Source organism: Perna viridis, chromosome 9 (genome assembly GCF_037379345.1).
Source record: "Perna viridis isolate PV_CMFRI_1.1 ecotype Kerala chromosome 9, ASM3737934v1, whole genome shotgun sequence".
Taxonomy (NCBI): domain Eukaryota; kingdom Metazoa; phylum Mollusca; class Bivalvia; order Mytilida; family Mytilidae; genus Perna; species Perna viridis.
Genome location: NC_142453.1, coordinates 35,190,019 through 35,210,428, shown reverse-complemented (window position 1 = coordinate 35,210,428; position 20,410 = coordinate 35,190,019). Strand labels below are relative to the sequence as shown.

Here is a 20,410-nt window from a genome sequence, read left to right as displayed (position 1 = left end):
CTTTTATATTACACATGCAAAATGGCTTTTTTTTTCTTACTTTTAGACTTATACCTGCATAATCATTAATATACTATGCTTTAGTGCTTTGTTATTTAATTCCACTGTTATTCATACACTCCATTTGAATAAATCAGATAACGGTGTACTGGTTCTAGCTCCAGTTATGGTTGAATCTATATAATAAAAAGTATAATTTTAGTTAACAGTAGTTGTAAAAACTGTTTACAAGAATACTTTTTTCTAATTTCACAAGCACAGGAACAAAACACAATAATGAATCGCCTTGAATAAGTCGTTATGGAATTAGACAGAGTGAGAAAATCAATTAGCATAGAAATTTAATTGACCCTAAATGTTACTGAAGTTTGTTTAGGCCAACATTTTTTTATAATCAGTTTTTTACGGGACTGCCAACCCCATTTTAGCCAAAAATAAAATAAAAATAAAAGTACATGAATGTCGTTTTATTTTTGTAAATTTCGCCGACTCCTTGAATATTTGCAAGAAAATCCCATGCTAAAAATAAAAGAAAATAGATTGCAAGTTATCATTGGACGAGAAAAAAAGAAGCGACCAATCAGCAATCGTTTTATTTTAGTAAGCTATCGGAAACTCTCGGCATTTATCACTAGTTAAAGAAAATCACTGAAGGTCAGTGGCCGACCACAACAACAATGCGTTCAAGGGTTGGCCTACGATTATTTCAAACTCGTTATTATTGGGGAATACAGAAAGGTGAATCTTTCTCTATCTGTCAACAAAATAATTGATGAGATTTTCGATGAGAAAGCTGTGGTTGTCATAACAAAGGTGTCCTGCCATGGTCCCATGACATGCAAACAGCTTTATAAGGATTAATATATTTAACTCCATGATTATGAAATAAATGCTTATTAACCAAACAACATTCTCATACACTGCCTAACACACCAGTGGGCAATATTAGCTTAAAAGTTCTGTCTAAATCTCAACATATCTTGTAACACAGTTAAAACGTTCTACACATAAATTATTTACATTTTTCAAAGCAAGAGTTGTTCAACATCCCACCTCTGCAATTGATACTGATGTAACCAACTATTTCAATACCAATTGCAAATTCAAAATAATTATCTAGAAAACACTCCTATCTAACCACCAAGAGATAAGATTATCTCCTATGGATAAATTAAAGGAATCAAATTTATATACTGTACTGGGTAAACATCTCGCCTATAAATTACCATTTTATCTGGCTTGAACAGCTGATGATTACTGGTCATTATAATAAATGTACATGTCATTATTGTAAACAACACAGACCTTTTTAAATTTAACTGTCAAATTACATAAACCAAAGATAGATGGACAACACAGCACATCTCAGCTGTAGCTTTTTATCAAGATCATTTCACCTACCAATAAAACCATAATCAAAACACATTATATCAATAAGATGCCGACATCCAGTCATACCTAGGATATTTTATTTTTATTTTTTCCATCGACTCGCCAAGATTTTGACTTTTATTTTTATTTTTATTTGCTCCCCTTGACCCAATTTTTTTGAAAAAATCCTGTAAAACAGATTATAAAAAAAAGTTGGCCTTACAGTAACAGAAATATGATCGTCCATGCTGTGAATCTTAGAAATGGGTTGCGTGCACCGAACTATTTCTTCAGCACTTACGCTCCTAATTCAGTTATTCAATGTTTTGTTTTGTTGTACATTACATTCTAAGTTAGTTGATAGTGTTGGCCTTTTTCAAAACTGCCTCATCCTTTTATGCTTGGGAAAATTTGACTCATTTTTTTTTCAACTGGGGAATTTGGGATAACCATACAAAACTTGTAAAGTGTTATTAAAACCATTAATTTTATATAGGTCTCACTTACCACTTCTGTGTTAAATGGCCATTTCTCAATGTAGTACCAAAAATACATTGAACCTAGATCTATGCATTGTAAGTGCATAATACATGCATATACTGATCAAAAGTAGCTGAGAGCGTGTACTTTAAAAATCATCTTTGTAATTAACTACAAAAGTGTAAGAATATTGTTTACATGTGTGAGTAATTTGCCTCCATGCTGTCAGTTAGCAGAACAGGTAAAAATGTGGATATATAGTATATTAAAGCTGCATTAACTGCCAAAATTGTTTTGTCCTGATTCTACTGAATTTTGCTGATTCAATGAAATATGTTTTTAGTAATGCAGTTAAAACAATAAATGTCGATAATACCTACAGAATATTGTGAAAACAATGTTTTTTTTAATCAGAGAAGATCGATAGCTCTTATCTAATTATTTTTCGCCATTACTTCCAAAGATTGCTGACAAGACAATCCCCTGGGTTAAAAATACTTTCATCTTGGTAAAAAAATAACAATTACGGATACACAGGTAAGCATGTGTCTTGTTTACTTTTCATTTTATCTATTTCTTGGTTAGATTTCAAATAAATAATGACTATTACTGACCATATTTGTGCCACATCATATCACAATATGTAAATTGCAAAAGGATCCTTTCGTTATATTCAGACTTTTTCTTTTACGGCTTGAGTCGGTCAGTCTTCCTTGCCATTGATTTACCACATTCGCTTTGCAATCAGATTTTTTTTTAATGAATCAACCCTTACAGTACATGCGTAGCTTAAGGTCACCAGAAGTTATATGCATACAAATTTGTCTACCGGTAGGTCAACTTTTTGTCTTGCAAGACAATAAATGTATCGACACCTATTTCATGTATTTAATGTATTAGTGAAACTTTGAAATCACACTTTTTTAACATGTAAAGTAATGGAAGCATTAGAAGTGGTTGTGTCTACCGAGAATTATAAGAAAAAGAAAAGTCTTAAACTTTCAACCAGAGTAATTTTGAATAGAATGCTTGGACTATCAGTTGGGAAATACTTTATCTTATTTAAGATTTATTTTTTAGACCAATTATGAAACTGTCGTTTAGTGGAACAGCCTTATTTAGGTGGAAATTTAATGCAAACAATATCACTGTTAAGGATCAATCAGAATTTTTTGTATTTTTGCAGAAGTTTGGGTATGGACCAGAGTCTGTTTGCATTGTTGGATGGAGAAGGAGGAGAAACATATGAGCTCTTCTTACAGTATAGAATGAATAGGTTTGTCTATACTTGGTTCTTGAGTAAGACATTATTAATTATACCACCACTGAATGAGTGGAAGCTATATTGAAATCACCTTGTCATTCTGTCCCAATTATCTTGACTTCCAGTTGATGGATTTATTTCAAATTTAAAATGTGACTTTATATAGATGGGACGTACATTGTTAGTGACTTCGGTTGTTGTTTAGTGTTTCAAGAGCGACAACATTTTTTTTTTAAAATATGCAGTATTAGTTTAGGTATATCTAGCCCAACATATGCAACTTCATGTTCTGTGAGGTACATGTACATAAGGCCAGTTTTTGTTCTGTCTTTTACAAAGGAGAAGAATAATGGCTGGTCTGCTATTTATATTTCAATTATATTTATCAGTAAACAATGTACAACAATTAAATCAGTTCATCAGATTTACACAAATTTATATAATTTTCACAATCAGAAGCAATGAAAATCTACCTATTAAAAACAAAAACTTCCATATAACTTTGGGCTGTTCCATTTAAAATTACTTGGGGAGGGGTGATGCAACTTGTAAAAGACCCCCCCCCCCTTATAAAAAAATGTTCCCAACCCCAACCCCTAACATATTATAGATTCTTTAGATACCATCAGAAAAAAAATGAAGTATAAAAAAATATATCAATCTGTTGAAAAACACCTGTGTAGTACTAAATTTTGGGAAAGCAGGGCATCAAAATCTCCCAAACTCCAGGTGTATTGAATTTTAGAGATGGAATTTCACTCTTACCAACATAAACATACCCCTACCAACATATAAAATAATTTTTACCCCCTACCACCACCAAGAGAAAAATAATAGATCGACATTACCCCTTCCCATGTAGATTTAAATGGAACAGCCCTTATAACATACCTTTACAATGGAAATCTACATTCTCTTACTCAAATTTTAAAAAGTTTCCAAATTATGGTTGCTACGTATTTTAAGGGTTTAGTTGGAATTGGAATCTTAAGATGACTCAAATGGTCTAGTATGGTCTCACTCATGCCAGACAATTTCCATTTCATTTCATTACAATGTATGTGAACATCTTAATACCATACTTAGATTGTAATTTATATGTTTTAACTTTAGACAGATCATGGCTTTGAGTAACCTGCTTGTTTATAATGGTGTACTACAGTGTGGCTCTGACTCAGTTGCTAATAGTCAGTTACAGATAGACACCAGCCAAATTACAGAACCATGGATGCTGGACTTATTACAGAATGACAGAGCTGTTGTATTTCTGGATACTTCAAAGGTAAATAGTGTCTAAGTTGGCCATAATATTTGTTAATGTTATTTTCAGTGTCTAGTTCATTGATATTGAACATAAATTGAAAATTAAATTCAACTCCATTGCTATCCTAAACTTATTTAAGAAAAGCTGGGCATCTGTCCGACATTCTGTTATACCTTGTTTGTGCATCTTTTCTATGAATGTATGAATTTAAATCAAAGTTTATTGTCATAAATCTGTCAGACAAGATACAATTGCAGCAATAATATTTAGCTTTTTATATTGTAGTAACTTTGGTCAATCTTTGTTTTGCTAGTGCTCTCATGCCAATATTTCCCAATGTATTTAGATTAAATTTATACTTAATGTTACAATAATGAGTGTGTGGGCAGGTTCAGGTTGGACACAAGGAACACTGAACTTTTATTTATTTTTTTCTAAGATATAGACTAGATATGCTGTTCCTTGTGACAATTATGTCAATTGAGCTTGCTTTATTATGTAAATTTTGGAGTCTGCAAAAATGCTTTCTATGACTTATCTTTCTTTTAATCATTTATGACAATCATCATAAATATATCTTTATTTTACCACGGTTTACCCTATAAGTTTGTAACACTTCAATATAAAATATTTAAATTTTTTCATCAGTAATCCTACGTATTAACACCTTACCATGTTATTTTTAGGCTGCATTAACAGAATCAAAGAATAATTCTGGGATGGTAGTTAATATTGGTGAAAGTAAGATAGTTCAACATATTGCCACAACATTGCTTAAGGTAAGTTGGGTCTATGGCCAATTTCTTTAGATACAGCATACTTTTTTCAGATGTGGTATATACAAAAAGAAAGAATAAAAGAACTAGACTTAATCCTTTGTCATTGATATATATTGAATTTCATGTTATTGGCCTGATAATAGAGGGTTAATATACATATGGATTCATAGTCTCAGGTTTCTTGTGCCTGCCTCAAGTTCAGGGGTTCAGGAGTTCCAATTCCTAACCAGGTCACACAAGGGATGTCACTGCATCTCCACCAAGCACATGGTATTTATCTACAATGCATTTGGCAGATAATACTTGTAATTTTTGTCAAGTATTCTTGTCCAGTATCTTCTACCCTTTTTTAGTTTTTAATGTGCTTGTTTAAGCAACATCCTACAAAGAAGACAAGTCCCTTTTTTTAAGCAAATTGTCCTAATGCAAACAATCAGTTATCATTTTATTTTCTATATCCAAAAAATTGTTAATGAAAAAACCCATTCTCAATACACACAAGAGAGCGCACTGCCACTAGGTTACAGAAACAGTTTTGAAATTCATTAAAAGAGCTCAATACCAAAGAAGTTTATAGCATAGATATTAGGTATTTGTCCAAAATATTCAGCGTGTATATGAGGCATAAGAACAGGGCAAAATGCAAGGCTTTACTGAGCGTTTTTCATGTCCCATGCTCAGACATGATTTTTTTACGCTTTTTACTGGAATTTCGCTATTTCCAATCTGTATTTTACCGTTATGATTCTTTTTTTATTGTATATAATATTTACTTCTGATTTTGCTCATTTCTGCTTTGTTTATAGACCACGTAAAATCATGTCTGCATGCTGAGAACACAGGCAGGCTGTATGTTTCAACAATACCAGAATATTGTTTTATCCTGCAATTAAAAAGGGATAATATGGTTCTTTGATATAAATACATATTTTGTTAAATCTTAAAGTATCCCAGTTGTGCCTAATTGAGTTTATTTCATATTTAATGTGATGTGTTATACTGAATGCAAGGGTATCCTTGTCTTCATAGTTACCGTGGATAATTTTGGGTGTAGCTTAAAAAAAACAAGCAAAAATGTGTCGACACCTTGTATATGTGTATTTGATGACAATAGTGTTTTAATTCACTTAAACAGTTAAATTTACCTTATGTTCATAATTCTTCAGGGCTCAGCTACTTTTATATGTTTTTGGAAAAATAAAAATAGTTTTTATAAACTGTCTGGTTTTTAAGGGAGGCATTAATCCAGAAGATGTAGGAGTTATAGCCCCTTACCGACACCAAGTCAGACTTATCCATGACGGTATGACAGACCATTCTATTGAAGTCAACACTGTAGATCAGTACCAGGGTAGAGATAAAGATGTTATCATTATTTCCTTCACCAGGAGCTTTAGAAACATCAATGATCAGGACAAAAAGGTAATTTACTGTATACATTATACTCAGCGACTTGTGTTTCTCTAACTCTCAAGTCAGAGCTTTAAATCTGTGTTAGTCGATGAAACACGGTGCCAGTCAGATTTTTTTACGGTGAAATGTGAGTGTTACACCCACCCAGCTTGGACATTGTATATTCCTGTTGTTAATTGTGTGTGGTGAAGCACCGACCTTGGTGAAAAATCACCCAGCACGGTGAAGTTAATCTCATTGATCTTTACCGACAATATGGATGTTAGTACCCGAGATCCCAGAAAATTCATTTGGGACCCCAGAAAATCACAACAAGGGAGTCTGAAGGATATGTGAAAATTCTTAATCCAATCACCGAAATCGAAACAAGTTGATTTGTTCAGCTTTAATCCATGGTGTCAGCAGTTGAGATGATTAGCATGTGGTATTAAAGATAGACAAATATAACGTGAAAATCGTAAAAAAAAAAAAAAGGCTATTATCGTTGATACATACTTCATGACTGTCCTGTATTGAGTAATTATAATTAATTGCAGTCCATGTGATGACCAGACACACATTGAAAACATTGTAAACAATGTGTTCATTTAAATTTCTAAAAATAGATACCGGTAACTATATATGTGCAAGGTCCATCAAGGGATTATTTTTATACAGGAGTAAACAGTCGGACGGCATCAATGAAAATTCGAAACCATTCAACAAAACTTATAATTGAAATAAGTTATATGTAGGTTATATTTGGAATGTACTTTAAATAAGAAATTTCTCAGAGTTAACTTGAAGCATTTTAGCGGTCGAAAACAACTGGCTGAGGACACTGTCTCGTCCTCGTTTCGACAACATCTTTTAACTTATATAATTATTACTGACAATGTTCCCAGTCCTGATTAAGGGCTTCTACTTTACAATTCTCATGTACATATTATCTTAGGACCTGTAATTAGTTTCTTTTATTTCCAAAAAAGACGTTCAGTTATTAAAACTATCAGAAACTAAAAGCGTCACCAGACTGTTTTTACAAGTCCGTCACTAAAATCAAATTTCAAAAATCAATACTTTCAAAGTGTTTTATTTATATTTATAAATAGTAATCATCAATTAACAAATGCAAAATTAAAATTTCAAAAGATTTCATTATAATTTGATCATAACACAAAGTAATACATGTATTTCTACATGATGTCTCCCACTCATTGGACGTAGCTGTACATGTATTTCTACATGATGTCTCCCACTCATTGGACGTAGCTGTGAAAGAAAAAAAAACACATCAATAAATGCTAAACATGTACAAAAAATTTTTTTAAAAAGATGATGCCGAATTTTTTATGACATGACTAATTTTTTTTATCTTAACTGCTCTGAATTACCTGAGAAACAGAAACATAATATATATTGTATCTTACAATGAATTCCCCGTTATGCCTCATTGAATTTTACGACTGTTGTAATATGCAAACGGTTGGTGTTGGCTAGCTGGAATCTTGGTGGTAAACACTCAAAATGTCGGTGTAACACAGAGTTTCACTCAGGTCGGACTTGAGTGTTAGAGAAACAAATGTTGTTGAATGTAGTGTACATTGATGGTAGTTTGGTCTATCAATGTGTATTATAACAAGAACTATATGAAATAATAAAGTTGATTTTTCTGTTAAAAAATAATTAAGAATTCATTGTTTATTACCTTAAAATGTGTTTTTCTAGGCATGATTCATGTGAATGAAGGACTTATAGATATACATCTTACTTGTAAATTTTTTTTTACAGTTTTTATCCATAATCTTTTTTGTAGTCAGGTGAGCTTTTAAAAGATGTAAGGAGATTGAATGTAGCAGTCTCTAGAGCTAAGAAGAAGTTGATCATGATTGGAGACACGGGGACATTAAAGATGTATCAGCCAGTCAATACTATTCTCACCATGATGGCTGACGATGATCTCATATCCTTTTTGATTGTGAAAAAGCATTTTTAAGCACTGGTTCAACTTAATTTTGTTAGCTTTTAATGTGTAAATGGTTGCATATACATGTAGCTTGTCTTTCTACTGCTTTCCATTCATCAGTATGTGCACAAGTTATAAGATTACTCACAGATTGAGTGGTCTAAGTACCTTTTATAACCCTGCTAACAAAATAAAGATTTGTCCAGGAGTCACTTAGCCTTTTTGTCTGTCTGTGTGTCCCTTCAGCCAATGTATCATGTGAACATACATCCTCCTAAACAGTTCAATGGACTTTAATGAAAATTTTACTGTATTCATTTTTTTTGTTTATTGTAGATTTACTTCTAATTTTCGTCTATTTCACTTTGTTTGTTGACCATCTTAAATCAAGTCTATGTTAGGAATCTTATATCATTTTATGGTTTACTTCTTGGATTTCAAAATGCTGGATTACAATGCAAAATCTTCTCTTTATTGCTTTTCTTATCATTTTTATCATGTATAAATATATGTTCATCACTTTTCAATGTATATTTACACGGGGAGATGTTTTACTTTAATTCTGAACCCAACACTCTGTAAATGAAATGTTTCTATGCATTTTAATGGTAGATAAGGACCCATTCTCATGATTCCATTGAATCACATGACGAAACTTACAGAACGTATGGTCATGGTGTTTGATGCATTTACTGGAGATCAAGTTATAAACATTGTTTTCAATTTAAGGAAAGTCTGCCAACTCTGAATCCTCCACTGTTCAGTCATTGTGTATTTTGTTTTTAAACAAAGAACACAGAGTACATTTTAAACCATATTTAAATAAATTTATCAATGTCACTCATTTGAGAGATTCATTGCCCACATATAGTATTCCTGACAATATCTGTATTCAAAAACTGAATTTAAAAACAATATAAAAGAATTAAGGGTCTTTGGTGATACAGTAAATAGTATCATCTTTATAAAGATGGGAGTACCCTAGCTTGCCCTTATACTCCCAATCAACAGAAAAATAGTATATTGGAATTACCTTGTCCATCCTTCATATTTTGTCACAATTGTCTGCCAATGGATGTATTGATTTCCATTTATATAGATGGGACATACATTGTAAGCGATTTTGTGTGCTGTTTGATATCAACTTCTGTATAACTATGGATTTATCTAGCACAGCAACGTGATGTGCCACATGTTTTATCAGTCTGCCTGTCTGTAGAAATATATAAGTAAATGGAATGTCTTCAAAATGGTTAAGTGGATATTGATTAAGCACTACATGACTTAAGTACTTTAATATAGTATACATATTGCTTTGATTTTGTGAAATTATTGTAATTTTCTTGTCTTCCTTAACAAATATTCACATTGTAACACTAACATCCTGACACAGATGACACTTGGACATTGTAACACTACCTCCTGACACAGATGACACTTGGACATTGTTACACTACCTCCTGACACAGATGACACTTGGACGACAATTTAAGAAGTTGATGTATGGAAGAAATAACTACTATTGAGTCATAATTTTTAGAATACAGACTGCTGTAATGATGTGAACACTGAATATAAGATTAGAGTATACAGATTTTTGCAAGTTCAGAATGAAATTTACTTAGAATGTATCATTGTATATTAATGTATGCAGATATCGGACTTATGCAATGTTTTCAACTGATATTTCTAACGAATGTATTCAGTAGTGAATAGACATGTTAATTAAAATCTGCGTGTATACCTCTTTTTGTTCCCATGCACTGATTTTAAAGACTGTGTATGGTATAAATTAAATAACTGTGTTCAGATGTGTTCGTTATTGTACCCTTAGCCAAGTGAGGGATAAGAAGTGATCATGTTGTCCGTCAACCATTTTGTCCATCCCCACTTCTAATCTACAACTTCTGTGAAACAACGAAATGGAATTTGATGAAATTTTCATAAAATTCTTTATTATAATATATGGTTCCATTGTGCACATCCTATTGGGTTTTTTTTCCATCTGAATAGTTTTTAGGGTTTCCTGATTCACTATCTGTATGTTTCACGGATTGTCATCAGTTGGTATCCCCAACTGTGTGTTGCTCACAGTTTTTCCAGTTTTAATTCATTTTTGTTTACATAAAAGGGACTCCTTTTTATTGGTTCTTTAAAGCGAGTTTTAGAAAATCCTCATAATAGTCTACTTACTTTGCAGATGTAACAAGTAATAACATAAAAATCAGTAGTTTACCAACATTAATGCAATATTAGTGGGGTTACAAAGAAGATTCAATTTTGTGGCATACTTGACATTATAATGTGTATATTCTAAGACCAATTTGTAAAGTCACTTGTGAAGTTTGAATACAAAGATTCCCAAATCACAATCCTGGTCTTTTGTTGAAACATTAAATGAAGATAAGACCGATTATGATTTTTTATAATTCTGCCCTTCCATCAAATTGTAGCTAAACACGTGAAACTACTTCAATGTAATGATTTTTGCTGATTATATATCTACAGGGTCAACAAATATTTGTCAGAAATAATTGAAAGTGTGTTTCTGCCTTGTTAGGATCTTTTAATGTAATGCTACCAGTCATCACTACAGACGTTTTATGGTGGTCATCATTAACTATATGGAATATAAATGATCTGCCATTACAAATAAAACAATCTACTATAGCCTTGTATGGTGACGACTCTTGTTTTCATTGACATGCCAAGGGTATTATGTAAGTAATAAAATTATGTAAGTGTTGTTGAGTCATGGTGTGTAAACAATAGTATGTAGATAACTACTAAAAAACTAAGTATTTAAAGTTATGTTCCAGAAAGAAATGTAGCAACCTATCATCAAATGTAGAAATTAAAACAATAATAATGTTGTTGAAAATGTCCATTCCAAAAATTTACTTGGTGTAGAAAACGATGAAAACTTAAACTACGATGAGCAACTAAACAAAATTTGTAGATTACTTCCTAAAAAATCACTTTTGAGCAAATTAAAGGTGTATTTAACAACTCATGTGATATTATTTTACAACTCTAATGTTCAACCTGTAATAGATTATAATACAGTTTGAATATGTGTTTCAAATTTTTTATTGGAGTTCGAGTTGCTTATTTACTTTTGTTTCTTTGTACATATAATTTAGCTATTTCATGTTCTTCTTGTTTGTATCTGTTTTTCTGGTCTAGTGATAGTCTTTGGGTTATATTCTTTTAATTTCTGCTCAGATCTTGATTCCATTGATTATTCTTTTTATTAAAAAATTGCAAAAGTTCTTTTACAGAAAAGGGACAATTACATCGTTTGCTGAACATTTGGTGAAAGACGTGATAATTGTTTGAACAGTTGTCATTTAAGATATAACTATGAGACGTGGATTTGAAGCTCTCGTGAATTTAGGTGTATTTTTTTTTCTGTAGTAAGTAATGAGACAATAAACAATACGTTATTTGATACAGTTACATGTGTTGTCAATTTAAGCAGTATTTGTTGATTTCTTCATTTATAATTTTTATATTTGCGCGTACATATTTGTTAGTTTGAACTTCATTTGTATTTGATGTGAAATGCATGATACAAACGTCCAGGGGCGTAGCTAGGCCTGTTTTAGTTGTACGCAAAATTACGGCGAGGGGTCGGGGGGGGGGGTCGCGGAAAAGTACAAAATTTCCGGAATTGATGGTTTTGATATCGCGAATTACTTTATGGTGTATATTGGAGTATCATTATATGAAAAAGGTTTGTCATTGCATAAAACCTTTATTTCGTCTTTAAAATGTGTGTTTTTATTTTTGTTACTTTTTCAAAAGTTAAATTCTTGTTTAATTTATTGCCTTTGAAAAGGCAAATTTCAACCAGGTGACCGATTCGGGCTCATGGGAGCCTCTTGTTTTTTTGCTTTTGTTTTTTTTTTTTTTTTGGTTTTTTTTTTTTTTTTTTTGTTAGGGGATATTTTTTACTGTAAAGTAGGTATCTTGTCTCTGTAACGCATTCTCCGCTCCTAATTCCTTTCTATTCAGTTTTTATTTTCAGGTTTTTAACTTATACATCTGAATTAGCATTCAGATTAATATACAACTACATGTAGTTGTGTGTGTTTTATTTGCTAACAAGTCTACATATTATTATACATGCGTGTTTGCTTATTATAATAAGTTACATATATATCTGTTTTTGATTTTGGTATAAATGACTTTCTTTTTCCGTCTGGGTTTTCAATCTATTTTCACAATGGTAAGACAGGACCTCTCCGGGTGTACATGGAAGGAGCCTTGATAAATTCCAATATGAAACACGTCATTTCTTTTGAATAGGGCGGAAACGACGCCCGTTCCTGTGAACCAATTATTATCATCAACGTTTTAGATAAATGTTTGTCCAAGCCAACGAGGATCATTATTTTTTCCAAAATAAAATTCAGCATTAGGATCGTATGACAAAATGAAGCAAGATATAAGATATAAGCCATCTTCTTTCAAAATTAATTTTCCAGTTTGCCTAAAATTTTCCAATGTGGCATTGTCGATTCCCGTACTTGTTTTAATGTCCATAAATTTAATTATAGTGTGTACGAGACCTGTTCCATCATCAGAAGCACATGCTGTCATACCAACTGAAATAATAACAAATATCTGTTACCAATTAAAAGATGTTATTTGAGTGTAATTGATTAAATGATTGTGGTTTAACGACCCATTGCAGATACTCCATGCGTTTCCGGATGACGAGAACCATTAACCAATCGAAGAAACCCTGTTTTGTATTAGTCCGACAAGCTTTTGTGCTAGCTCACAGAAGCAATAGCTCGCATGTAGAGGTACCAGTATCGTATTGCATATCCCTGAGTGGGTGTACGTCAAAACATGGATGCTATAAAAATATAGTGCATTTTCTTTTTGCTTCTCTACAAACTAATGTTTTGTCAAGACATGAACAATGACTTAAAAAAAGAGCAAACATCACACTGTAAGATGAAGAACTTTTTTAAAAGAAAGTCTTACATAATATCATAAAAATGTTCCACTGAATAAGTTGGTTTGGTGAGTGCAAAACGAAAGTGAAAGTAGGGAAAATGGCTATTTATAGTTCAAGACTACTTTTCTGTCCAATCTTCGTGGACTCACCCCATTTTCTTTGCGGGAAATTATTTTTTCACATGTCCTTAGAAATGCTACATAAGTGAAAGTTTTATTGAATCAATTTACATATTTTTTAAAAAATCCTAAAAATATGCACTTCACTATAGAAGTCTATGGGAAAATTAATACGATACTGAGACCTAGACATGTCACCCTACTTGGACACGTTATCCTGACTCCGAGCCAACCAGTCGTCACTGTACCCTCTTAAATACCGTGTGCTAGGCGGAGAAACATTCACTACCAATTTCAATCTTTGGTGTGACTCGGCCGGGAATCGAACTCATTACCTCCCGACCCCGAGGCGAGCACGCTATCTGCGAGGCGGTTATATTTGAGTATGGAAACAGCTGCCTAGCAATAAATAGCTAAATGGCTGCGTCAAATCGTAAACGAGGATCAGAAAACAGAAGTGAACACTGTTTCACTTGTGTTCTTTTGCAGTATGGTGGGAAACATAATTTTTATTATACAAAAATATAAGTTAAGGTTTCCTTAATAGAACACAGCCCGTTTTGATTTTTTACTATAGCTGTTCTTATTATTCAAAGAATGATCAGTCCGTATTTAATTATTTTCTTACCACTTTTTTTATCATTAGAAACATGCGGTCCAAGAGTAGTGATTGTAGATTGTAATCCATCCGTCTTCATTTTCAATTGTGATACTTGGTTACGCAATGTTTCTGTTTGGTTATGGTCAGTTACTAATTTCACTTGGAGATTGTCCAATTCCATTCGTAGTTTTCTGTAATTTCCAAGTAAATGTGTATACTTTTGTTTAAGATCTTCGAGCTCCGTGTGATCCCCAGTACCGACCTGACTGGAGCCAGAATACCCTGGTGTTTGTTTCAATTGTGCTGTTAACATTTCAAATTTATGATCTATTTCATGTCTCAAGTCAACAATGTTGTCCTGAATTAGTTTTTTGGTATCGTAAAATTCAGATTGTGTCAGAAACTGGTTTGGCCCATTGGACTCTGTAAACTCTTCGTTGGGAATATTCAAAAGAAATCCTCGAATTAAATGAATCAATAATAAGAATCCTGTAATCCTTAACATAATTGGTGATCAGTGGAAACAAAGTTAAGCAATGCAAATTTTAAACTGCTAAATGTTTTAAACATAGATAACGTAAATCACAAAATATATTGACCATAATAATATCATTAAGTTATGAATAATTGTGTTGCTGCTACTTAAAACAAGAAGTTAGATAAGGTGTTAGAGATGTGGTTGGTTAAAGGAAATCTGTACCTTCAGTTCATTTTTTACCTTAAGTTAAGGCCTTGTTTAACTCAACCGTAGATTTCACCCGCCCATCCACAGTCAGGAGATATGTCACTAATGTGTATTTGTTTTGTAATAACTCTTTTATTTATTTTGAAGAAGTGTCATCGTTCTGATACTTTTTTTTACTTTTGTTTTATATTCATGTCAACAAATAAAGAATAAATAAACATTATTTGATATATATTGGTAAAATCAAACGGAAAGCATCAATACAAAAGGACAACTCAAACTATAAAAATCCAAGTAAATGGTCAGAAGGTGAAAACAGAGTCGGTCTGCATACACAACGTTAAGGAATAATCAAGGAATATCGTAAGAGAGCGAGAATCAAGGAAAATCGTAAGAGAACGAGAATCAAGGAACATCGTAAGAGAGCGAGAATCAAGGAATATCGTAAGAGAGCGAGAATCAAGGTACACCGTGAGAGAGCGAACACCAAGGAATATTATAAGAGAGCGAGAATCAAGGTACACCGTGAGAGAGCGAACACCAAGGAATATCGTAAGAGAGCGAGAATCAAGGAAAATCGTAAGAGAACGAGAATCAAGGAACATCGTAAGAGAGCGAGAATCAAGGTACATCGTGAGAGAGCGAGCATCAAGGAATATCGTAAGAGAGCGAGAATCAAGGTACACCGTGAGAGAGCGAACACCAAGGAATATCGTAAGAGAGCGAGAATAAAGGTACACCGTGAGAGAGCGAACACCAAGGAATATCGTAAGAGAGCGAGAATCAAGGTACACCGTGAGAGAGCGAGAATCAAGGTACACCGTGAGAGAGCGAACACCAAGGAATATCGTAAGAGAGCGAGAATCAAGGTACACCGTGAGAGAGCGAGCACCAAGGAATATCGTAAGAGAGCGAGAATAATAGATCAAAAGACAATAACATACAAAAACTGAAGATAAAAAAATCAAAGACTGAAGTACTCAAAGTCGCTAATCGTCAAATATTCTATGCCACTGATTTTGGCTTGATTTCAACATCCAAAATTACCCGAACTCAAGCGAAGTTGCGATATACTTTAAATTCGGGCGACTTCCGCTAGAATCTTGGTTCCCTTAATTACTCTTTCGTAACCGTGGTGACCCGAATGTTTCTCAATCAAAACAACTGGTAAGTGCGGGTAATGTTTTCGTTCCATAACTTTCTCTCAATTTTTTAGCGATCTTCGGGTTGCTTATGCTATTGACCAGGGAACCAGATTAAACAAATCAGAGACTAGGCACTTCTCAGTAGTATTACAGAAAGTTCAATACTAACCGATCCTTTCATCTTTTAAAGTAAACTTCCCGTTCTCTTACCAGCAAAAACACACATGGAACACATGTACAGTCATTTTGATTTCGTATGAAGCTAGAAATGACGGTTCTATGATACTTATCAACAGCATAATGTGGTGTAGTAATATAGAATTATGTAAACCAATGTAAAGTACTGAAATTACGATTGCAAGAAGTCGCTAACTCTATTAGGGACTTAAAAACAAGACCGCCCACGCGCAAGTAGGACACTTTTAATATGACCCCCTACTCCAAAATCAAAAGCAAAACAGAACAACCAAAAACAATTAAAAACAAACAAACAAACAAATAATAAACAAACGGAAATTACATAAGGTACCCCAGATGGGTAGGTAAGCCCTATTACGGCAGTGGCACCCATTATGTTGAATGCAAGTAAATATAAACCGATAAATGTTAATTTCGGTGGGTTGTTTATCCGGTAAGACGCGATATCTTGTCTCATCTGTGAGAAAGAAATATCGTACTGGTCAATAAGTAGGGAGCAACAAAGGTTGGACATACCCATGACTCAGAAGTTCATTTGAAGTCTGTGCAGTCTAATTAAAATTAGCCCCTCCGATTTTTATTTGTTTTGCGAACAAAAAAAATTAAAAAAAAACGCAAGGTTTAATTTTATTAGACTGGAAGTATGTGTAAAAATACACCCACAGTAGTAACAGATCAGTTTTGAAATATTTAGTCCATACCTAACCTCGAAGATTTTGGTTTACTGCCACTAAACATTCTACCTTCGTCACATAGAGGCAACTATTTCGCAGAACCTGTGTAAAATGTTGTTTTTTTTTCCGGGGGGGGGGGAACTGCAGTCTGCCTAGTGGTGTGAGGGTTTCCTCGTCGTTCATTGAAGAGCGGTGAGTGGCCTTGAGCTGATATTGTTTATTGTCTCTGACATATCCATTATCCTTATACAGTAAGGAAGACAAAATCATCACGTTTGTCATAAAGTTCCGACTAAAACGTCCTGTATCATCTATGCAGAGGTTATGGTGTGGGTATAAAGCAGAAGACGTATATAAGTTGTCCCTTTAATTTCAAGTTTATTGGGAAAATGTTTACTAATGTTTTGAAATTAGTAATTCTGATATAGTACTCATCTAACAAAAAACGAAGATCTCGCTTCTATTTTATAGTAGCCCTTGTTAAAATGTAGCCTCATATGAATGTAGAAATAGATCGACCTCGATTGGAGCGCAATATGGCCCATCGGTATTCCAATGGTTGCTGGAACACCTGTCCTCCAAATACGACAAACATATTGTTAACCACAAATTCCAATCCCTCCCACCTGAAGCCATATTGGAAAAATATATGCTAAAATTCGTCTGTCATTTCTGAAATCTAATCCATGATATGACATATCTATATATAGTTTCTGTCAAAATATTTTAAGTTGCTGTTATAAAAATCTCATGCACCCCACCCCTTTTCCACAAATAACAAAGTTCATGTTTTAAACTTGGAAGGATGTAAATCCACTTACAAGTACTCCTAGTTTAATTATAAACGTTTTGTCGAATGTCACAAGCAATAGAATTATGGAGTGATTCAGTATGTTTTTGTTTTGTGCGTCATGTTTTTATTTGATAAATTACAAGGGCAAATCATCAGAAAACTGAACGGGAAATGTCCTTTTAGCTGGGAACCAAATTTCGTGGTTTGCCTAACCTAAGAAAACCACGAAAATTAGAATCCAACGAAGAGTATTTTTTTCACGATGGTTTACGATACTGTTTACACTGTTTTAATACCGTTTTCATTCATGATAATTTAAACTTTCCAAAGTTTCGATTTCATTTTCTGAAAAGTTACATGTACTTGAAACACGGACGTAAGATATAGTTTAAAAAGGGTTAAGTAGTTCGTGAACATGTGACATAATAATGATTTCACTGAAAACGATGAAAACGGGACTTGAATATTCTTAAAAAGGTGACTAAGGTTCACAACTTGGTAAATCATTGACATATCCAAAAGTTGGACCCCATTTTTGAAAAGCAAAATTTGTGCAAAAAGTAATAATATATCAGCCTAAAACTTCCCTTATCAAAATGTCTGGATCTGCCCCTTGTAAACTAGCGATGGAGATATCGAAGTGGTTAGGAATGTAGGGGAATGTAGAGGAACTAACGATCTCTGCATGGGCCAAATATATATTTTTGCACACTTCTGTATAAAATATAGAATGTCGGGACACTAGTCAGTGAAAACAAATAGCTCATGTGCTGGAAGGGTCCATTTTGCAACCACCCCCAACACACACACTTAGCAACTTCATGAATATGTGCAGGAACATTGGTACCTCCCATTACCGAATCAATTTGTCGCCAAAGAATATTCACTGATTCTTTTACACCATAAGCCTGTATTTTCCCTACTGACACTGTTCGAGCGTCTAAGTCTTCTGAGGACATCACAAGTAAAGAAACTAAATATATATAGGTGTCATCATGTAGTATAGAACCAAGAAAGTTATGGTAACACTTACAGTTTTGGGATAAAATGAAATATTGTATCCTTACCTGGCGCGGATCCAATGACGGGCGTACGCCCACCCCCCTAAATCGGTAAGAAAAAAAAAGCTATGCACGAGATCTTAATTTTTCACCACAAGTTTCACCCCATAATATATTTTGTCTTGCTTTGCACGGCATTTAATTCAATTACCAACCCCCAAACTCAAATCTGCCCCTGCTTACCCCACCGACAAATCGCTTAAATTGACATATTTTTTACTGTCAAAAACTCTTCAGTAAAAATGGCTAGCCTTATTTGGTATTTTCTTTTTTGTACTCTCACAATTAATAAAAATCATGAAAATCATGATTTTATAATATTTCTAACCCAAAAAGGAAAATCTAGGCGCCTAAATCGATCGATGAGATATGCTGCATACATCATTATCTTCATAATGAATGCCTAAAATATGAGTTTCACACCGTCGATATGCTGTGAATGAGAATTTTGTTTGATACCGAGACTTATTTTTGTGGTTGGAGTAATTTTTTAATCTTTTTATAAAATTCTTTCTTGAAAATTAGTTTTTCGTGGTTTTATTATATAGAAAATTGAATTCTCTGTCGAATGATACCAATTAGACGTTTTAATTGAGCGATAACTAGTAGAGTCAAATTTATGCGACAATCGAAAATCCCATTTTTTTTTTTTTGGCAATTTTTTATAAATATCGCCACAAGTCATCAAAAGAACCCAAGAAGTATTAATTGTGATATTAATACACATAAAATACCAAGTGTCATTTTTACTGAACATAAATACTCTAGGGGTTCTGGCATTGAAAATTGTGTGAATTTAAGCGATTTTTCAGTGGGGTAGCGGTACATTTTTTTATTTCACTTCAAATCCCTCGGTGTCACCGCATTTTTCTTGATAACTGGAAAGCAGAAATATTTGGCTGCCCGATGTTCTTTACACGTCAATTGACTTCGTTTCGGAGTATAACATACGCTCAAAAATTGGATGTTTACCTCAACGAGATATAAAAAGTGACCCAAAAGGTACAAAAATGCTTCAGTTTATTTTTTGGTGAAAAAATGAATCATAAACGGAAGGAATAAGGGTACCTGAAAGTGGTTGTGTTGATTGGGGGTGCACCAGGGGTATCTAAGTCCACATACTAATAGGACAATCGTGCTGAATCATATGCAATGCCCGTCTCATTTTCCCCAGTGTTTATTACCCCATCCCTACAGCGTACTGCTAGAAAAAATGTTTAAGCTCTTCCATAATTCGATACAAACATACAGTATACTTTAAATCATTAAAGTCCTTCCGGGTATTTTAGTACGACATATACACGGACAGGCGCATAAAAGAAGGACGTATAAAAAGAGTTTATAAAAAGCAAACTTTGGGTTGAGCAAATTAAGTAGCTGTATTTGTAAGAATCATGCAAAATCTGAAAAATGTGATACACTCCAAAAAGGCTACATATTTTTATTTTTTGTAATTAAGTTGTTTTATGGGTCTATACTATGAAATGTGTAATTATTCATTCAAATCCGCCTGCTCTTAGGAGATAATCAATATTGAAAATCCAGTACATTCTATTGTATTTGAGCGTCATTTACAGAATTATCTCCCTTAATTTTGAAATCTACAGTGCATTCTATACAATTTTTATCTCCTAAGAGCACGGGTA

The 20,410-nt window shown here is 33.3% G+C and overlaps 2 protein-coding genes across 2 annotated transcripts in view; one reads left to right on the top strand and one right to left on the bottom strand.

The window, feature by feature from the left end:
* The window catches only part of LOC148607978 (DNA replication ATP-dependent helicase/nuclease DNA2-like), a 41,642-nt gene extending 31,315 nt beyond the window's left edge, over nucleotides 1-10,327 (top strand). The window contains exons 27-32 of the mRNA XM_088546531.1: nucleotides 3,038-3,127; nucleotides 4,229-4,397; nucleotides 5,066-5,158; nucleotides 6,392-6,580; nucleotides 8,367-8,515; nucleotides 9,886-10,327. Coding sequence (XP_088402657.1) covers nucleotides 3,038-3,127; nucleotides 4,229-4,397; nucleotides 5,066-5,158; nucleotides 6,392-6,580; nucleotides 8,367-8,515; nucleotides 9,886-9,904 — 709 coding nt within the window. The 3' untranslated portion in view covers nucleotides 9,905-10,327. The remainder of the gene's footprint in view (nucleotides 1-3,037; nucleotides 3,128-4,228; nucleotides 4,398-5,065; nucleotides 5,159-6,391; nucleotides 6,581-8,366; nucleotides 8,516-9,885) is intronic.
* Nucleotides 10,328-12,596: 2,269 nt separating this feature from the next.
* On the bottom strand, nucleotides 12,597-14,831 carry LOC148607977 (uncharacterized). Its single transcript, XM_088546540.1, has 2 exons — nucleotides 14,236-14,831; nucleotides 12,597-13,126 (listed from the first exon to the last, which is right to left on the bottom strand). The coding sequence occupies exons 1-2, from the start codon at nucleotides 14,711-14,713 to the stop codon at nucleotides 12,876-12,878; spliced, it is 729 nt and encodes a 242-aa protein (XP_088402666.1). The 5' UTR covers nucleotides 14,714-14,831; the 3' UTR covers nucleotides 12,597-12,875.
* Nucleotides 14,832-20,410: the final 5,579 nt, after the last annotated feature.